At 41.7% G+C, this 21649-nt stretch overlaps 1 protein-coding gene across 1 annotated transcript in view; it reads left to right on the top strand.

Moving 5' to 3' along the window:
- Positions 1-21649, top strand: part of map2 (microtubule-associated protein 2) — a 94905-nt gene that overhangs the window by 61202 nt on the left and 12054 nt on the right. The window contains exons 6-11 of the mRNA XM_041950536.1: positions 910-984; positions 12484-12545; positions 14373-14504; positions 14685-14826; positions 15289-15345; positions 16226-16533. Of these exons, the coding sequence (XP_041806470.1) occupies positions 910-984; positions 12484-12545; positions 14373-14504; positions 14685-14826; positions 15289-15345; positions 16226-16533 (776 nt within the window). The remainder of the gene's footprint in view (positions 1-909; positions 985-12483; positions 12546-14372; positions 14505-14684; positions 14827-15288; positions 15346-16225; positions 16534-21649) is intronic.

Below are 21649 nucleotides of genomic sequence, written 5' to 3'. Positions count from 1 at the left end.
ACATCAAGCATCCTAAAAATAATTACAAATAACAAAATTTAAGGGAAATGCCACTGATTTTACACATCAGCGTCTGTTCACAGGAGTGTGGGAACACTGCTACATGTATGTGAAAAATGATGTTTAAAGCCTTTTGTATCTCCAAAGGGAGCAGCCTCAAATCTGATTAATTGCCTTAAGTAACGTCAGTTGAGTCAGCTGTGTTTGGAGCCGCAGAGGAAAAAATGAAAAAATGTGAGGTTGTAGCGTAGAAAAAAGAAACTCTGAGTTGCACAATGGGTAATGTAGGTTTTGAGAAGGAAGAAGAATGTGTGGAATAAAAAAGACCACATATCTGGTTGTGCTGCATCAATTCTGAATGATGTGAGTCTGGCGATATTATAGAAGTGTATTAGAAAGTACTTTTCATTTTTATTTACAATTTCATTCGTAGCTGGTGGCTCGTCTGATAGCAATGCAGAGGCCATGTTGTCCTTCAGCTAAATGTTCTGAGATTCTTAATTCTTTAATCGGATCTCTGTTAGCTTCCACAAGTCCTTCCACAATTTGGTGACACACAAAACAAAGCTGAGTCATTATTAAGGCCATGTATAAAAATCATGTATAAAAATTGAAAATAAAAGAGGCCCAGGCAACTCCCTGGTGGAGCACCGCAAGATACAATATTTGAGTTGGGCAGACAGAAAACAGTAAAATCCAAGAGCACAGCCCCAGTTGGTTTCCTGTAGTCCATGTGTTAGCTACTGATCACTCATGTGTACTAATGCAGTGCTTGTAGAGTACCCTCGTAAGTGGTCCATTTTTACTAAAATTTTACACAAATGAATGGCCGCAGATGTTCAACGTTGTTTAAAATATATGATTTTTATGACTAAAATGTTTTTTCTTAATCCTCTTTTCCCTTTGCAGTTGAAGACACCACAAATTTGCCTCCCTCTCCTCCCCCTTCACCTGCTGCAGAGCACTTTGGTCCTCTGGAACAAGGTAGGCCAAGAGCATCAGTGTGTTTATGAGAGTGTGTCTCTAATGGAGGAGTTTGGTTTCCCTGTTTTCCATGACTGAAACTTCTGGGGTTTTGTGATCGCCACCACATCGGGGTGTTGATGTGGGTTGGCTCTGGGTGTACTCTTTAATCCTCCCTCTCTGGACATGCCTCACCTACAGGGGACAAACCACACATTGGTGCCTAGTCAAGGAACCTGTACACACCAGAGTTGCTAAAAGCAGGAACATGTTCTCCATTTTTCAGACATCCATTTCTTCTGAAATCCTGCTTCCTCCTCCTCATCGTACACCTGGAGCGGATGCAATTTGTGTCTTCATCATCATCACCATTTATCTGTAAAAGATGGAAGCGTTCACATGCGTGACCACCTTGTTACCACAAGGGCACTCTTTTATCATCCTCTTCTCCCATTTCCCTTTCTAACCTCCACACATCGCTGTCTTCCCACACACTAATATGACAGCCAATTTAGGTAACCTCCAACTTCTTGTTGTTTGTCTTTTTTGTTTTTTTGTTAAATTATGTCTTTAGTTTTGCATGTATAATCATGGTGTTGTGTTTTCTTGTCGTTGTCCACTGTCAGTCTTTTTGTATGTGTTTGGCTGTGGCTACAGATCAGAGGTATAGCTCTATAAACATTACTTGAAGACATAGCTGCGCTCAAGCTAAAGCCTGAAGTATTTTTTGACTGAAGCCTAGTAACAAAAAAGTAAGGTTAAAAGAAGAAATTAGCTAAAATAATAAAGCCACTGCAACTGCACCGTAGAATTGGAGTCGAGACGAACTGAATAATCTTGGTAGCTGACCATCCAGACTCAAACTAGGCGTACTAGCGTTTAGCTAGAAGTGTTAGCTAGCCTTCTGAATTTACAAGATTCTAAATTAAATGCTGATAAGGTGATTGAAATTACCTTATTTTATACCTTAAATGTAGAACAGAATTTGTTTTTTGCCTTTCAATTTTTCGCCATCACACTGTGATGCTGTGTGGTTCTTTATCTTTGACTTCTAAATTTAAGCAATGCAGTGGTTTTTGTGCAGCTGCCTGCAAGAAATGGTTGTACGGTGTATCTGAAACTTCAGTCTGCTTCATGCTTGGCCTTTGTTTTCATGTCTGTTTAGTCTGAAGTGACTGGAATTTAATGAGGTGAGCCTGTAGGTGGGCCAGCCATGCATCAAATACAGTCAGGTTTGTTAACACTGCGTTACTTGTGTAGTTGAACAGCTGGTTTTCAGTCACAGGGATTCCTGCAGAACGAGACAGTGTTTTGCATTCTTAAACCAGATGGAGTGGTAAAGAGGTTTAGTTATCACGGGTGTTGTTGTGTTAATGGTCACGATACTGAACAAGCTGGTACTGAAAAGGCTGAGTCATCTCAGAACCTTAGAGATGTTGTAAATGTGTCTTTTAAAAATGATGATTAGATTGTGTCTTTTACTGGATCCAAAGGTTTGGTATAGAGTTTGTATAGAGGTTTGTTTGTGTAGTGGCAATGACTAAACACACACATTTCTGATGGTGTTATACTACAACTACAGCTGTGTTAGTATTATAACTGTTGTTATTCATGTTAAATTACGTTTTGTGTTGTATGTCTTTTATTTAGTTGTAATCATTCATATATGAATCAGTTTGTATTGATACCTTCCTCAAATGATGCAACATACTAAGTTTGTTTGTCTCAGAGTATGGCTGGCCCCCAGAGCTTTGTCACCTTTGAGTTGCTTGTCACTGTCTCCTTGTCAAGTCTTGTGTGTTATGTTTCTCTTGCTCTCGACCAAGCTTTGTCCTCTTCTTGCATTCCCCTCTCCGGTGACTCTCTCTGTTTCTGTTGCCTATTTTGAATTTGTCCCTCACTGCAAAAAATGTCCATCTTAAACAGTCACTTTAGGATTTATCTAGTGAAGAGCATGGTCAACATTTGATCATTTCCTAAATTCAAGAACCACACCTGGCTCCTGTTAAATTTCTGATTTAGTATTACTTCCCATTCCAATTAATATCCCCTCATTGCTATAAATTCCGTCTGAGGACCAAAGACATAAAAATAAATTAAAAAATCAATACATTGTTGCAATGGTCCTAGTGTAGGCTTACTAAGACATATCTACGTTAAGAGACAGTGCTTCCATGATTTGTTTTATTAGTTCTTTTTACCAACAATGCAAAACCCCTGTTCAATTGGCATCCTGTCACTGTTTTCAAAATAGTATGTTAAATTGCCTTTAAGATGGGCATTCTTTGATGTGCTCTCCATTTTCTTTCATTGTTTTCTTCTTCCTTTTCCTTTATCTTCTTCCTCCTCTTCACTCTCTCTTTCAGTCCGTGTGTCCAGATTTCCCTGCAGTTCTTCTCCTTGTGTCTGTCTTGTTTGTAGATGTAGGGGATGAGGAGGAGGCGGGGCCTCTCCGCCGCTTCCAAAATTCTCGGGAGAGGTGCAAGTTCCTCGCCCCCTCCATCTCAGTTTCCGTGCCCGAGGACGACCCCTACCACTCCGACGAGGAGTACTATGAGCACCCATTGTTCAGCCCAGAGTGGACGCACTCGGGCTCTCGCCCCACAGGGCAGGCCGTGGCCTTTAGACAGATTGAAGGTGAACCACGCATGGTTCCTCTTTGCCATTTCCCCACCCTCCATTCCTCTCTCTCTCACTCTTGCTCTGTTTCTCTCCTTTCTCTTTTTAACACCAATTCCCTCTCCTGCCTCTGTGATTTGACCACCTCCCTCTCTCCGTCCTTCCGTCTCTTCGTCCGTCAGTTCGTTTCCTCGTCCGTCAGTTCGTCTCCTCGTCCGTCTTTGTGTGTCCTTGTGATGTTTGTGCGCTCACAATCTGAGCAATTTCACTTTTTCTTTAACAGTCTTTTTTTTTCATTATTTCACCTAAAGCCATTGCTACCTGTGGTTGCCACTCTGTTCAGTCCAACACATAGCAGTGATGTCTCTAAAGAAGGACAATGTTTTAATTGTGATTCACTCAGTGGGCATAACACACTACAGTTCTCATCAGTAAGAGCACATGTCTTACTTGTGGGTCCCGCACATGTCCAAATGGCTTTCATGATTATCTCAGAGACACCGTGCATGATTGATGACCTCCATGCACAAATTTCTCTATACCTCTAACATCATTTGTTGTGTTTTGGTTCATTACTCAAGATGACCCCTCACCATGCCCAACCCCCGACCTCATCCTAAACTACTCTCACACACACACTGTGGCAACAAGGAAGACTTTCAGCTCCACACAATGGCAAACATTTACATACAACCCAAATTTGCCCAAATATGGAGAGGGAACCTCAGACTACAGTTCATTTACACTTAGGCTTTACAAAGATGCAACATAGCCTTCTGTGTTATCCATCCATCAAAATAAATCCTTTTGCTGGGCAGCTTCTACAGTCGACAAAAACTTCATTTATACTTTTGCCTCAACCAAAGCATAAACTGAGAGAATTTAACTCCCCTGATACTTTTCTCCATAGCAGCATGTCTAAGCTACACTAATACAATTCATAACACTGATGCGGTTGAGACTAGAATGCAAAAAAAGTATTGACCAATCTCCAAATAGCTGTATCGATCCATCTGTGTTTCTTTTAAATGTACATATTCATTCAGTAAACAATGGCAAAGAAAAGTGTATGTCACGGACTGTGAAACTGTATGAACTGTATAAATAATGTTAATACAGACTGATCGATAGCCTCCCCGACCCCCATTGTCACTGCTGACAAAAAAATCTTTTTACCAACAGCTGTGTTACATGCGGCAACATTTGGCTGCTGAATAGAATTAATATAACCTAAGCAAGAACTCAAAAAGATATACAGTAATGGCTCCTGAAAAGGAAAGCTGCACAACCCCACACTGACTATTACACAGTTAAAAATTCAGCCTGTGCAATGTGGAGAATCTGAGGCACTTTGCTTTTTACTGTACTGGACTGCAGCTCTTCATGGTTGCCTTTTGTAAAGAGCCAGGGATTTCAGAGGTGCTATGAGCAGAGGTGCTTGTGCAAAAGTGCAATGTTAGGCCTTGAAGTGTTGCTATTTCATTTATATTTCCATTTTCCCTCAGTCATCAATGATGGTAGACCAGTTTGGGTTGCAGGCATGGCATGTACAGGAGAAAGAGAGAAGTGGTATATTTGATAATACAATTAATAATGATAAGAAAATATGCATGCCTTTAACCAATATATCTATAGATTCCTTTCATACTGGGCACATCAAGCACCCAAAGTAGAAACAGAATGAAAAACCACATACACACAACACTCTGTACTATATGTGTGATGTACCTATATATGTGAACAGACATACACTTTAGGTCATCTTTTCCCAGAGCTGAAAGTGTCCCATCATGAGTTGTGTTCTCACATAGCCCAAGTCTGTGTTGCCTGTAGTCTTAATGTCTCCCCCTCTCACCCTGTTTTTGAGAAGAAGAGGCCATGGAGGCTCTTACAGCTGAATACGAGGAGGAGGTGGAAGAGGAGGAGGAGGAGGAGGAGGAGGAGGAGGAGGAGAGTACAGAGGCAGCAGAGTCCGAGGCAGCTCTTGATGAGCAGCAGTGGAGCGGGGAAGAGCCCGAGCTGGACAGCCCCCAAGCTGAGCCCTTAGAGCAGGGAGAAGCCATAGACGAGGCCCAGGATCTAGACCTGGAGCCGGCTGATGTAGCTAGTGCTGCTGCAGAAAGCTCTATGGACAGAAAGGAGGAGGAAGCAGAGGGTGAGGAGAGCCCTGAGACAGGTGTGTCCTGCCCTCTGCTCTCCTTGCCTGCATGTGATTGCATTGTCCAATGTATAAGAATGCCAGATGTGTCTAAAGGAACCCATAAGCATATAACATAAGCAGTATAATTCAGGTGGAATGGCAAGTAATCCTCCCTGCGCTCTGCTGTGGCTGCAAGGCAACACAGGCTTGTTGGTGAAAAGAGTCACATTCTTTTAACTTAACTTGGGTTTATTGTGTGCTGTCTTTGCGCTTGTGTCTTCTTTTTTGTTCTGTGGTTTCGGGGCCGGCCGTTTCGTATTGGTATGATGAAGTGACGTTTGCTGAACGTAACAGTGCTTTTGTTCACTGGCTAGAGGCTTACAGGTTTCTCAGTATGTTTACAAGTGGCTTGGTGCTGGTGTGCCGGTGCTGCGCGCTTTCTGTAACCATTAATTATACTTACTATGATCACTCATATTATTAGCATAATTCTGTGTACATAATTTGCAGAGAATTTTGTGTTGGCTGTCTCTTGTTAAGTGTGGTACAGTTGTTTCATGCATTATTTTATCAGCAAAATTCAGATTCATTGGTGTTTTGGAATGTTTGTTTTTGTCGCTGTTAGTGACAGTTACGGCATTTCTCTGTCATTCACCAGGAAGGCTCTTCTGTACTTGTGCTAATATTCTTTGAATTATGTAATGACATTTGAAAGTCATTACTAAGACCCAAAATTAATGTGATGTCAATGAAACTGTGAACATTGATAGATCTGAACTTGTCAAACTCTCGTAATATTTCATTGTACTTTCAAAGAATGACAGAAATGCTCTTCTTCTTGTATTTGATGTTTTGAAGAGTCGCATGGATATCCATCCCATCTGTTATTGCTTGTTTCCCATAAATCAGCATCACAGTCGCCTCATGCCGGTTCCGTCACATACCATGCCATACTCTCATCCATCTGTGACTTGGTGGGCTCCGTAATCTCGCCGTACTTCTTCAGTGATGGCCGTATCATTGTGCTGTAAGTTTCTGAGGAAAGCTTTGCCTGTTTCTGTGATAACGGCTTTCCCAGTCCCTGGCTTAATAAATATCTCACTTGCAGCATGCCAAAGCATTACTTTTCTGTGGTGATCAAAACAGCCAACTTACAGATGTCCTTTCAGCTTTGAAGATGGACTCAGACAAGCAGGGCAGTGAGAAAAGTGGTTCCATGAGCCCAGACAGCATTGGATCGGAGAAACGCCCAGAGGAGTTTTTTGAGCCCCAAGTCCAAGGCTTCTTTGCTGGTGAACGAGTTGTGCCAGAGAGCCCCACCATGGATATGCCATCCTTTGTACCACCAAATGTTGAAAATCAAGCCAATAAATCTGCCAAAACACTCACACTTCAGCCTACATATGGTGAGCCCATCACCGTGTCAGAGAAACAAGCGTCGGTGGAAGTGGTAGAGTTTAGCAGCATCTCTGATTTCTCAGAAGACAAAGTGCAAGAAGCAGACTCAACAAGAGATGCAAGAGACAGATCTGGTATGTCAGCATATTTTGAAACATCAGCCATGGAGGTTGATGAGGCTCCCCAGTGTAAGGGTGAGGGTTATTATGAACTGAGTACAGCTGGTGAAGAAAAGAGTACAGCTGATACTAGATCTCAGGAGATCAGCTACAGCTCGCTAGCTGAAGCCCAGGATAAACCTGAAACTACAAAAAGTACAGCAGAGGACACTAGAGTGTTCACAGTTCCTGACAGGAGTAATGAATGCAGGCTTTCCCCGGGTAAACTAGCCTTAGAGCAGAGGAGTTACTCACTTAACATCACCATTGGAACAATGGATCAAAGTGGCCAAGGCAGACCAAGGAACTTCTCCCCATTAGCCACAGATATTATGTCATACACTAGTGGAAGTCTAGATGAGTCAGCAGACTACCTCCCAGTCACTACACCCTCTGTGGATAAACCTCCATCCTTCCCTCCCCTGATCTTGGAGACTGCAGCTTCCGTCACTTCAGATTCATCATCTCCTCCAAAGACCACTGAACTAGTTTCAAAACCCAGCCCTGAACCAGAATCACCAGAATCACCACAGCCCCTTAAGAACACCTTTAAAAATGGCACAATAATGGCACAAGACTTGCCTGAGATGCTGGACCTCGCTGGTACCCGTTCCAGACTTGCATCAGAAAACAATGATCCAGAAATCACCCGAAGAAAGTCAATTCAAGCTGATGTTCCTGTCCTCTCTGATGACCCTCTGGCTAGTCTAGTTTCAGGGGAACAGAGTCCCAGAAAGAGTGACAGCCAGCTGGAGGAGATGGGCTATTGTGTCTTCAGTGAATATTCAGGACCCATGCCTTCCCCTGCAGATGTGTTCAGCCCGACCGACACTTCTGCACAGGCGTTCACCCCCTCCGTCCTGGAGGAGAAAGTGGCAGAGCAGGCTAGGAAATTAGCAGTCAGAGACACATCTGTAGAGGACAAGAGCCAGCCATCAGGAGTTGCTGATGTCCCTGAAGAGAAAGACCAGAAGCAAGCAGAGAGAAAAGACTCGGCTGAAGAAAAGGGCAAGGAGGTTGAAGATGATCAGCTAAGTAAAACTGTAAGTGAGACGCCCCATACTCAGCCAATTGAGTCCTTTGTGACACCAACAGTCACTGTGACTCTAGAAGAAGGCGGGAGGTCACAGAGTGAGACTGAGCGACAAGCCAGTGGTGAAGGCTCAGTGTCAGAGACCGAGATTGCTGACTACGAGAGGCAGATCCGCAAATTGGAGATGGAGGACAGGCCTCTAAGTTTGGAGGAGGAAAGAGAATTGCAGGAGCTACGAGAGAAGGTTAAGCTGGTCCACCAGGAGGCCTATGAGGAAGTGGATGCCGAAGATGTGTACCAGCTAACCGGCGTGGCCAAGGACCGAATTGCCAGACCTGTCAAAACTTCACCTGCTTCATCTGTGGAAAGCAACATCGATGATGACAAGCTGCTCTCCCCAGTGCTCTCACCTTCCAAGCTTAAACAAAGAGAAGTGTATGGCTCCCCTAAAAGAGCTGCTTCACCAGTGTTAGGAACAAACAAAGAGGAGAAAGAGAAAGAGGAGTCAGAAAGAAAAATGAGGGAAGCACAAGAAAAGGAAGCAGCTGAGAAGAAAATGAAAAAAGAGAAGGAAGAGGCAGAGAGGAAAGAAAAGGAAATGAAAGAGATAGAGGAGAGGGAAAGGAGAGAGAAAGAAGAAAGAGAGAAAGAAGAGGCAGAGAGAATACTGAGAGAAGAAAAAGAAAGGAAGGAGAAAGAACAGAAAGAGCAGGAGATGAAAGAGAAGAAGGAGAGAGAGGAGGAAGAGAGGAAAGAAAAAGAAGAGAAAGAGAAGAAAGAAAGAGAAGAGAGGGAAAAGTTGGAGCAAGAGGAGAGAGAAAGGAAAGAAAGAGAGGAAAAAGAAAGAATAGAGAAAGAGTTGAGGGAAAAGGAAGAGAAAGAACTAAAAGAGAAGGAAGAGAAAGAGAAGAGAGAAAAGGAGCTAAAAGAGAAGGAGGAGAAAGAGAAGTTAGAGAAGGAACTTAAAGAGAAGGAGGAGAAGGAGAAGATAGAGAAGGAACTTAAAGAAAAGGAGGAGAAGGAGAAGTTAGAGAAGGAACTTAAAGAGAAGGAGGAGAAGGAGAAGTTAGAGAAGGAACTTAAAGAGAAGGAGGAGAAGGAGAAGTTAGAAAAAGAACTTAAAGAGAAGGAGGAGAAAGAGAAGATAGAAAAGGAACTGAAAGAGAAGGAGGAGAAAGACAAGATAGAAAATGAGCTGAAAGAGAAGAAGGAGAGAGAGAAAATGGCTGAGATGGACAAGCCTGAGGAGAAAGAAGCTGTAAAACCTGTGGAGGCTGAGAATAAGCAGGAGGAAGTTGAGGACGACGTGTTAGAGAAAGCAGGGGCAGGAGCAGGAGCAGCAAAGGACATCCCAGAGACTCGCGCCGCCATCGAATCAGTGGTGACAGTTGAAGACGATTTTATCACTGTGGTCCAGACCATCGATGAGGCGGAGGAGCCGGGACACAGCGTTCGTTTCTCTGCTCCACCTGAGGCTGAGGCCCTTTGTGTCGCTGCCCAGAAAGAGGAAGAGGAGGAAGAGGAGGAGTCTGTGGAATTGGCCCAAGAAGCGGACATGGAGGCTGCCAGTCTAGAGGAGGTGGGTGATGTCCCCGAGACCCCCGCCTCTCCTGAGAGAGAGGCTCAAACCATTGAAACTGAAGGGCAGACGGAAAGCTACGATAGAGACGAAACCACAATGGACGACTCCATCCTGGACAGCTCCTGGGTCGACACACAAGGTGAGATCTCTCGACACGTTCTCCTCCCGGGACGTCAAATACTAACGTCACTTTGTCACACTCCTAGCCATCTCATACAGATGCAAAAGGCACCCTTGAGCCAAAAAGCCCTTTTAACATGTGGTTCTTGTCAAACATGTACCAGTGGGCATGACAAAGTGTTGGTATTTGACGCCCTGGGCTCGATCTCTGTGACGGTTTGTTCCTTCATATTGTTCTTTTCCCTTTTCTGTTTCTAATAAACACGTTTAATACTGTCTCATGTTTCTCATGTCCTGTTGTTGACACACCGCAGATGATGATAAGAGTATGGCAACAGAGCAGATTGAGCCTTTGCCCAGGGCTCCCAGCCCAGCCAAAATGCCTGCTGTGGTCCAGAACAAGCAGACACAACAAAAGAAGACAGAGAAACAGGAAAAGCCGGTTAAACCAAAGGCCAAGGGAGGGCGGCCTAAAGGTCGAATCTCCACACCAGAACGCAAACCCATCCGCAAAGAACCTGTCTACATCCCGAGAGAGGACGTCAAGAAGAAAAAAGGTTCTCAAGGTTTTGGTTTCCTCTTGATTTCCTAAATTCTGTTCATAGTTGAAGTAGTTGTTATTTCTAAATATTGTTGTAATGTATTTTTTGAAAGCCTAAAAGCCAACAAATATACATAGATGCAGAATATTCATATATTGTTCTTTATTTATTTTATTTTAATTTTATTTAATTTTATTTTAGTTTTTACTTTTGGCAGTTTACAAGTTATTCAAAGTTGGGTCACATTGGAAACAATGCTATGCAGCCACCACTGGAATCTAATTATACAAATAGTATAATACTATAAAGCCAACACTTTTCTGCAACTGTGCAGAATTACTGGATTTAAACAGAATGAATAGTCATGCAAAGAGAAGGGAAAGAATAAGTGGTACAGCATTTGAGTGTTGATTAATAATTCAAATGACAACATTATGAAGCTTCCAACTATTAACTAATTGTCACCATACTATATATTTTAACTGCTGCTCAAAAACTGTAGTGTTTGCCATAGAAATAATATTATTTTACATTTTTTTTTCTTTGTCCTGTACGTTGAGTAAAGCAATTCAAAGCAGTGGCTCAAAATCATCATGTGCCTCAGTGGGGCTTTCTGCTGTTCTGTCTCTGCTTACTGTTGTGTCTCTGCATTTGTTGATGGTCGTTTCCTCTGATGATGTAGCCGTGATAAGGAAGACTGAGCTCACCAAAAAAATGGAGCCTCAGACTCAGTCCCCATCCAAGAGGACTGTGATGAAACCAGCTGTCCGCCAGACCCGCCCCACCCAGCACCACTCCTGTCCAAGAAGGAGACCCACAGGTGACACATTGCCTTGGTCTGTCACACAGGTGGTGCTTTCTGCTTCTGAGAGCCACCAGAACACCAGTTCCCACCATGTCTTCCTACACTGTCAGCTTCAATTTGGTTTTGACATCCATTTTGTTTTATTGGTTACAGCTTTTTTCTTTCATTTGTGTTTCTTTGCTTTTGATCATAATAAAAATTGACTGCCGTACGTGTTTCATTTGGCTTCATTTGTTTTTGTGCACATTCTTCTTTCAAGAGAAACTTAACACCAAGCTGAAAGCATCGTTTCAGTGACGTCCTCCGGCTGAAACTTTGTGATTTCAGGATTCACTGAACATGTTCTAAATACATGTCTACATCACCACAGCAAGGTCAGCAAAAAGAAGATTTTCAGATGGTGTTAAGTTACTATTAAAAATCATCCTTTCTTGTTGTTACCATTTCCAGCCAACTGCTTTTATGTTCTTGATGGGCTGTTGGTGGTCCGATGCTTTGCCACGTTAATATACTAATAATTTGTGTAACTGTTCCAGATATTTTACAGTTTGGCTGATAATAATGGGCAAGTTGTTTGTTGTGAAAAATCTATACAATGTTCCTGACCTCTCTGATCCTTTTAAAGATTACATATCCTCTCGAGCTCTTTTCAACCTACAGTATGGTTGCCAGGCAACAAGTAATCCGTGGTTTTGTTCTATGGACCTGATAATATAAAGACCCTGTAATGCTGCTCTGTCCCAGAGGCAGTTTGCACTTCATTTTCCCCTGACGAACTGGATTCTGTGTCACTGATGATGAAAGCCCAGTATACTGCTGCATTGCCCCAATTAGATTATTTTCCAGGGTTGCCTTACATAATACAAAATCCCCCATTCTGTGTGATATCTTGCCAAATCTTTGCAGAACAGAGCTCTCAAGGGGGTTGCAACCCGTTCCCACAGAACATTCGATTTGTCATATAGGTAACCATGCCAGGTTAGGGAATAAACAGTTGTATTTTTGTATTTCTGTAGGACATTTAAAAGGTTCTCACATCTTCTCTCTCTGTTAATGAAGGTTAAAATATGAATTCTGTCTATGTGCGCTAATGTTTCTATAAATCTCTTTCTGTCTGTCTCAGAGGCACTGCCAGACAGTCGTCAGCCTCTCAGTGTTGCCAGACAGTCTCGCGACAGAGCTTCAGTGAGTATACTCCACCGGCCCAACAATGCCATGACCTCTGGCACCAAACCACACAAAGAAATACCATATCGAAGCTTTAGTGGCACACAGCCTGAATCACCAAGTAGGCTGGCAGTAGAGCAACTAAGTAAATATCAGTCAGGACAAAGTGACACTGAAGGGAGAAACCAGAATGTTCTCCTCAACAGCAGGGACTGATTCCTCTGCCTCCAGAAAACAGGACTCTCCAGCATTAGATATGCTATCACTCATCTTTTTGGCATCCTTCGGGATACAGGGTCTTAGAACAGAAAGGTTGGTAGACATGAGCATGCTGTGCACAGTTTACTGACATTGTGTTATAATGTTGGATCACTGCATTTAAAGCAAAAACAGATATCAAACCTCTACCTTTTTCTTCCATTATGGAGCTCATACACAAGTTGCCTCGAGAGTCTTCAGTGCAGACACTGAAAAATCCCATCAATTAAACGGAATAATTATCAAAAGAATTAAGACTTCTTAAAAAGCCATTAAATGTTTTCTCTGTGGACTTCCAGAGCAACCTAACGATACTGAGATAAACACATTACACACTGTTCATGTGAGCGCTGCCTGCCTTCTCTCTCTCTAGACCCTAATCCCTGCATGAAAAACAGTGCACAGCATTTCTATTTTAGCACCACTGCTTGTTTTCCTTTGTATTTTATGAAAAAAAAATATTTATGTTGGTTGTTTTTTGTAAAATGTTTGCTATTGTTGCCTTGTTAAATGGGTTTTTGCACAAGTAGATAAGATAGATCCATTTAGAGTGTTTTTTTTTTTTTTACTAAGTGGGTGTTGAAGCACCCTGTGACTTTTCTCCAGCGACTGTGGTCGTGACTCCATTTTACTCCTCCACCATGGTAATGACAGTTATTGTATCTAAAATAACACAGTTTCTGCATTTCTTAAATGTCATGTCATTACAGCATATTGTAAGTGTACTCTGTCACTTTGAGCCCACATTATATTTCACTTTTAATTTACAGTACATCTTGCTATAGCCATGTTTCCACCCAAAGTAACCAGAACTTTTACTGCCAGGAACTACTTTTCAAAGAACGGAAAGGTTCCTTCAGCCGGTTGTTGTCTGCTTTCCCACCGCAATCAAAAGACCCGCAAAGAATAGGCCAATTGGTCCACTGATGTATGAGAAAGCAGCATGTGCATTTTTGCACGTACTGATGCCATATAAAGTGACACACAGCAATCATTTTTGTTATTATACCGGTATCACATGTTGATGTGTGAAGCACAATGAACAAAAAAAGTACTGGTTGGGTGGCTGCAAGCCTCACCCCCAACTCAGCAGGGACTTTTGGGGGGGTGAAATAATGTGGAACCTGGAACCTACGGTAATTTATACCCTGGTTTCTGTGTTGGACACTGAATTCAGCTAAAGATTTCCAGTCCCTGGGGAACGTTCCTGCGGTGGAAACATGGCTTATAGTCCATGTGTAACAGGAAATTTTGCATGAGCATGGTCAACAATATTCTTCACATTTTTGTTATTTGTTGAGCATTTGGATGTCTTTTTTTTTTTTTTTTTTTTTTTAATTCTAGACTGACATGTTCACAATCAGTGTGCGTGAATGGCTGTTACGATGGGCTATGATTAAATGCTAAACACACAAGATCTGATATCGCGTTCCTCATCCCACAAAGGATACATCTTGTGCATCAGATCTTGTGTACGGATAATGCATGTTACATTACTGTTATCTTCACCACTCTTTTGTCACCCTGTGTCCTATATTTTGGTGCCATGCTACTCACCCACCGGGTCTCATCGTTGTACCATCTCAGTGCCATGCCCATCGTTTGCCAATAACAAAGATCCCAACCTCCATATCCAGAGTGGCTGCCTCATTAGATAGACCACGGCCATCCTCAGTGGAGCCTCAAGGCTCCCCAGTATTACAGAGACTCATAGTCAAGGTAGGTGAATGATAGAGCAGCACAGCAGGACTTCTGTAAAGAACATCAAAACATGTTTAAAAATTCCTTTTATTTTGCAGTATTGCCCCCCTTAACATGTTGTTTCACCTTGTATTAAAGTAACAGCCTCACTGGCCTTATAGGAACTACTTCTCATCTCTGGTGTTTGTTTACCGACAGGACGGAGGATCATGGAGCCCTGACAAGAGGTCCTCTCTGCCACGGCATGCCTCAATTCTAAGTCGTCGTGGATACCATGACCAGGAGGAGAGCTCTACCTCCATCACCAGCTCCGGCTCCACGGCTCCTCGCAGACCCACATGTAGGCTGTAGCTCCTCTAATCAAGTTACTTCATCAAGTATCTGTATTTAAGTTGGTCTCAAAACAAGTATATTCAACCGATGCAAATAGTGTACCAATGCTGATGACTGATTTCTTGAATTTAACTAAAAGAGCTGAAGTCCTACTCAAGTCTTTGCTGTAATGGATCAGTGACAGATTTATGTAGACACCTTCACAGTTCTGTTAGTGAAAATGTGTCATCATCTGTTGGATTTTGTGTTGGATACCAGTTTATCTGAAAATCTGTATTAGGTCTGTTGTGTAACTGTACACCAAACTCTCTATGATGTTCTATTTACAGCTTACCTTTAGCACAGATCTGGGTCAATGCATGTGGAACTGGACAACCAAGAACCTCTGACTGTGCCTTTCTTCTTTCATTCTTCCCTCTCATTATATCCCTTACTAAATCTAAAACCATTCCTCTTTTGCCTCCTGCAGCATTTCGCACAGAGATGAGGGCAGAGCATAGGACAGGACGAGCCCCCAGTATGACAGGTAGAGGCCATTCTTTATACTTGTTTTCTTAATATAGGAAAAATGATTGATGAAAAATGATGACTAGTCTGTATTTCAGTCATGAAATACTGTAATCTGTAACATTCTTGTTACAAAACATTTTATGGTCTTGAAAGGGACTTTAAAAGCCTAAAGTCTCTGCATCTGCACTCTTTCACACCACTATCCAAAGTTCAGTCTCACAGATAGGCAGTGTTTTAGACTTGAATCAGTACAGGAAATGGGTGCTCTGTATAATGTGCTAGTTGGTAGCATTCTGATTTAACCAAGAAATTGTAGCTTCGGTCAGATTTAGCGCCGCAGCTAATTCACATCTTCTCGGTCTCAAAATGTAATTTTCCCTATAAAACTCTTTCTCCAGTCTCCTGATTTGTTCTATGGTGAAAGCTGTCTGATACCTTCTCACTAGGTTGGACTTTGAATTGTTTGATGCTCCCGTTGAATTGCTACTGTTCATATTTGCGAGGGAGTTAGAGCTCGAAGAGCCAGAATTACTGTCTGAAAAGCCTGAAAAGAAGAAAAGAGAGGAGAAGAAAAAGAAGCAAGCTGTTACTGACATTGATAACAGCCTCTTGAAATAATATACGTGTGTATGGGCCTACAGTATATGGGATGGCTGAATAATAGTAACAATAAAACCGGCAGATGTAAACATTTGTGTCAAGAGGAAAATACAAAACATTTTTCTTAATATTATTGATATAATATGACAATTGTCCATTATACTATAGTAATAAGTATGAATATAATAGTAAATAAGTATAATTATTTTCTATGCCAATTAAAATAGTAGAACTATATCAAACTGCACCTCTACACCTTCAGCTCCAACCCTCACCTTTTTATTCCTCCCCACCAGTTACACAATCAGTGCGCTCCCGTTCAGCTCGCAGTGGCCACTCCACCCCCCGAACCCCTGGCTCCACAGCCATCACCCCAGGTACCCCTCCCAGCTACTCATCATCCTCAAGGACCCCTGGAACCCCACGGTCCCTCAGCTTGATTTCCCAGGAGAGGAAGGTGGCCGTGGTCCGCACCCCACCCAAGTCACCCGCAACAACACCCAAGCAGCTCCGCATCATCAACCAGCCACTGCCTGACTTCAAGAATGTCAGGTCCAAGATTGGCTCAACAGAGAATATCAAGTACCAGCCGAAAGGAGGACAGGTGACAATCTTCCCCCTAAGTTCACCCAAAACTTGTAGCTTCTGTCTAACTGCTTGCTTTTTCTTTCTTTCTTCTTCTCTGCAAACCTGCATTCCTTGTTTTATTGATTTCCTGTGTTTCTGTTTTTCCTACATGTCTCTGTTTCTCTTATGGTCTCAGGGATGGTCACATTAATCAAGAAGTCTATTTTTGTTCGTACATGTAACATTAAGAATTAAAAACAATATCAGTCTGGGGGGGTCGTGGGACTAAGTAGGCGGGAGGTATCCACCTGATGACCCCCAGAGATGTGTTAGGAATCACTGCTCTTTGGCATGTATAGAGACAGATTAGGGGTCCAAGGTTCTTCACTGAGAATGAATCTTCTTTTTGAGCACAAGTATCATGCATTTAAATTAACCCCCTTTGGTCAATATAAATGCGGATATCATCTGCATATAAAGAAATTCTGGGATTTTCTCCAGAAAGTAGTGTTATGTAGATCCGTTTCATGAATTGCATGTCTGTTTTACTTCCTGTCAGTGGTAGGTACAACCATAGGCCTATTTACAAAGCTAAATATGAAAAAGCACTGTAAGGTGATCACTAAGTTTGGAGGTAAAAGGTAACGTTGCTGTAGACTTGATAGGAAGTAAACAGACGTGTAAACAGATATATGTTACACTGCACTGTGCAATTAGGGAATTACCTGGATTCTGTCCTTAAACCATAAAGCAACAGCAAAGTGTCCAATGGCAATAAGTGGATATGGAGACACAGAACAACCTTGCAATGTCTCTATGTATAGAGAAAATATCAGCAGAATACATATCATTGGTATGCGCCAGTGGTAAATGTCCTGGTACAAACTGTATTGTGAAATGTGTTTTTGTCTAACATCTTCTGACTTTTTCCTCTGCCTTGATATGCTTATTTCCCATGGCCCCCTCTCTTCTACCTCTCCACACTCATTATGTGTTTTTAGCTTCTTAGTTACCTCTTTCTGCTGTTAGTCCTTCAATCCTCCTGCTGACTCACCAGTGAACAAGAACGATAAGATAAGAAAGAGTGGTGTGTTGTGGAAGAAAAAGTGTTAATTCTCACAACCATTTATTATACACAGAATGTGCATTGATTAAAACAAAAATGAATTAAAAAAAGGTTCCCTGGACCTTAAAAATCTGTAAAAGCTAATGTGAATGACTTGTCAATAACTTGTTTAAAACAATACTTTTGATATTACTTTTGACATCATTGTCAAAAATGTATAAACCTATAGGCAGCTCCACCTGGCATGTGTGCTCACACACATGATTATGTTTGTCATGTCATTCGTAAAATAGCAGAGAGATGGGGTAAATGTGCCAGTAGATTAAGTTTTGTAGCAGGAATGTGGAAATGAAAGGTGAGAAGATACCAGATTTGTCAAATGCCAAGAAAGAGAACTCCAAATGGCTGTCCATGTGCTCTCTGTCTGACAGCTGTATACAGAAGTAACTAGTTGTTTTGAGAACACATTAGTCGTAAGCAGTTGTAGTTTATCAAGGTTTTGCTGCTGTGAGATTGATAAGAGGTGCAGACTGCCTTTCAGAAAATACTTAAAGCTGCTTCAACATCATTCAGATGTTGAAAACACCCAAATGTACTAATGTGCTTCAGATCTCTGGTTACACAACTGATCCTGAGGGTAAAAGCTGAGATTGGAATTTTCTAGACTATATACAGTACTATACTTTTTACATTGACAATCTAAAGCTTCTATAATATCAAATGTACTTGCGTCTTACCTTTAAACCATACAATTCTGAGACCCCTAAGTGTGTGGGAACTGTGAGCAGTGTTTTTCCTTTCAGTTTTTCCCCCAACTCTGTGAACTGAGGACAGCCCAACAGAAATCTGCATTTCAAATCGTGTTTTCTGCCACCGCACAGAATCTGCGTTAGCGGGGTGTTTGGGAGTGTACACCCCACGGTGTGACAAATATCGTGTTCCAGCATGAGTCTAAAACACAAAGTCAGCGCTGCAACAGAAATGCTACTGGTGAAAACAGCAGTGTGTCTGTAGCCATCACCTCTTCCAGGCCTCCACTGATGACCTGATTAGGAGTCTAAGCATTTGGCTGACATCTTTATGACTTGCCAGGTCTCTACGCTGCTCTGTGCAGCCAGCCACAAAATAGGGAGGGATCATTCTCCGAATGCCTGCCTGTCATCTGCAGGAGAAGCGGAGAAAGCAGAGTTTCTATGCACATTTGTATGCATGTGTATGTGTGCAAGCGTACATGCTGGGTCATCAGTAACTATGCCATATCAAGGCTGGCAGTGTTGTTCTTACCATGCAAGTCTCTTTTGGAGTGGGGGTGTCTGGACAGTGAAAAAGTGGCATGCTGTGCAGAGAGGTTGAAAATTCAGAACTTGAATCTTGCAAATTTCCATTCTGGACTTGTATTTTGGGTGCGATTTATTTGCAGCTATAAAGCTTGTTACCTGACATAATGTGAGCATTTGTGAGTGGCTGCCTTTATAGCATATGTAGTCCACTGTTCATCACCAAGTGCCACATTGGAAGGCATTTTAACTGTAGTGTTGTAGCTTTCGAAGTGGTTAGCCAATGCTTGAGGGGGAATTTGGGTCCTTTGTTTATGCTTGTGTTTGGCTGTCAGACTTTTTTAGATTCATCACCTGTTACACAGGGTGTGCTGTAAGAGGGTTACCTCTTATCTCTCATATATAGATATTTCTTTCATGTTCATTGATTAACAATCAGTGCAGTTCAGTTAACAAAGAATTGTCTGCCTTAATGATACAGAAATGAATGGATGCACTGCTGCAACATGTTGTGATAAAAGAAAGCTGGTACCGACATTAAATAGAAATCAGATCATCTTGATATTACGATGTTACACTTAAAATATTTAAATAAACAATCCTAAATTAAAATTTGGTGTACTTCACCATACAAAATAATATAGATTATATTGTATTTATTGTATTTAGCAATTATTTAATTAATTAAAATTACAACCACCAGATGTCACAGCTACCTTTCAATTAATATCAACATTTAAACGCCTATAACTGATTGTAGTATAAAGAGCGAGACAGTCGTGGAAGGATGTTGCTGGAGTGGATGGATCAACCACAGGACTTTCACAGAGGAGACCAGGGTTTGATTCCCGTGTAAAACCAGTGGTAAATGATTGTTTTGAGGAATTAGTTATTTTAACCCAAACCATTATGATTTCCTAAACCTTACCAAGTAGCTTTGGTGACTAAACCTAACCAGAGTGCGACCGTCACCTGAAGGCAGGCTTTAATTTAAAAGTCAAACTGCACGTTGAATATTTATTGTTGCTAACTTGACCACAGGATGAGAACAATGTGGACATGGTGCAGGCACAAAAGATACTTTCAACTGAAATACATTAGTTTGAAAGTTGTGCTAAATGTCATGAAGAAAATGGAAAATTTGTGTGTATATACAGAAATCCTACAGATTAAATTTCGCGAATTTATATTTCACAAGTTGACGTGAGACTACACAGTTAGCGACTAGCTGGTGAATCTAATTTAGCATTTAGCAGCTAAAGAGCCAGATAGTTCCCTCAGGAATTGAGGAAACCAAAGACAGACCTAAAAGAGAGGGAATATTGGACGTAAAATGATGAGGTGAACACAAACACAACTTGTTCGTCAAAAGTTTGCCATAGCAGTTTGTTTCTTCCGCCCCCCCAAGTGGTCAAAAGATCAGTTATTGCAGGTTTAACAATTATAAATACAAACTGCAATTTCTGCATTTCAAGTAGGTGTCCTTTTCTGGAGGTGGATGTTACTTAGTGTTTTATGTTTGTCTAGAGCAAATTTTTGCAAATTTCTCCTTGGAGATAAATAAAGTATCTATCTATCTATCTATCTATCTATCTATCTATCTATCCATCCATCCATCCATCCATCCATCCATCCATCCATCCATCCATCCATCCAGCTAAAGTGAATGTCCTACCCCACAGCCCCACAGTGAATGTGTGTGCTTTTGTGTGTGTGTGTGTGTGTGTGTGTGTGTCACCCCTGGGTGGCAGAAGGTGTCTCTTGTCAGACACAAAACAGTGATGGCAGCTTTCATCTAAACACAGAGGTGACTGTCTGGGCAGAGCGATTGTCCCGACTCCCCTGCTCCTCTTTAGGCCCCGAGCTTCCAGACACAAAGTTAACATTTAATCTGCTTCTTGCAATGTTTTTATGATCTTTTAATGAGAAGGGATTTAAAGGCATATATATGTTACATGAGATTCAAGTTGGGTAAAACGTAAATAAACAGAATCCAGTCATTTGCAAATGAACTGTGTTTACCAACAACAGTTTTAACAAAGTGTCCCTGAGCCCATGTAGTTCTATTCTTTATTTTCTTTCCTGTCCCAGCTTGTTTGAAATGTGTTGCTGCCAATAAGCTTCATTTGCAAACATCAATGAAGTTAATGAGGTCAAAAATTAAATATTTTGTCTTTGTACTGTTTTCAATTAGAGTATATGTCAAAAAGCCTTAGCAAATATTCACATTCTGTTTTATTCATGTTTTACGCAGCGCAGTTTTTGAAATTTGCGTTGTATATATCAATTTTTATTGGCCTTTCCGATTATTTACCAAGCCAAACTAGCTTCTGCAGTTTACAGGAATAATTTCCTCAACAGCAGAATATTTAAAAGTGTGGAGTGCAATGGGTGCACAAAATCCACCCATAACATCGTCTTTCAGTTCCTGCCCACTCAGTTAGACAATTTGAACTGAAAAAATGGTTCTACTGTGGTTCTCAACCCACTTGTCTGTCTTGTTCCCCCTCGTGACTGAAATATTCTTGAACCACCCATCTGTAGCATATTGTGAATGCAGTAAGCTCCTATTTCCACATTGTCAGAACCAAGAAGTGCAGTCATGTTTTAAGCTCAGCTCTCATTAGTTTTTCAGTGTTCTTGTGGGTTTTGATCAGCCTTTATTAGCTTAGGGATGGTAGAATCCTCCACCAGCCATAGTGGACTAGTAACACTTGTCACACGACAGGAATATACTCCTCTCCTGACCTTTAGTAGTTCCCAGCAGCTCCATGGTCCAAGTAGTTCCAGTTTCCAGGCAGCTGTCGTGT

This window comes from Chelmon rostratus, chromosome 13, assembly GCF_017976325.1.
Source record: "Chelmon rostratus isolate fCheRos1 chromosome 13, fCheRos1.pri, whole genome shotgun sequence".
NCBI classification, from domain to species: domain Eukaryota; kingdom Metazoa; phylum Chordata; class Actinopteri; order Chaetodontiformes; family Chaetodontidae; genus Chelmon; species Chelmon rostratus.
This window is presented reverse-complemented; position numbering and strand designations above follow the sequence as displayed.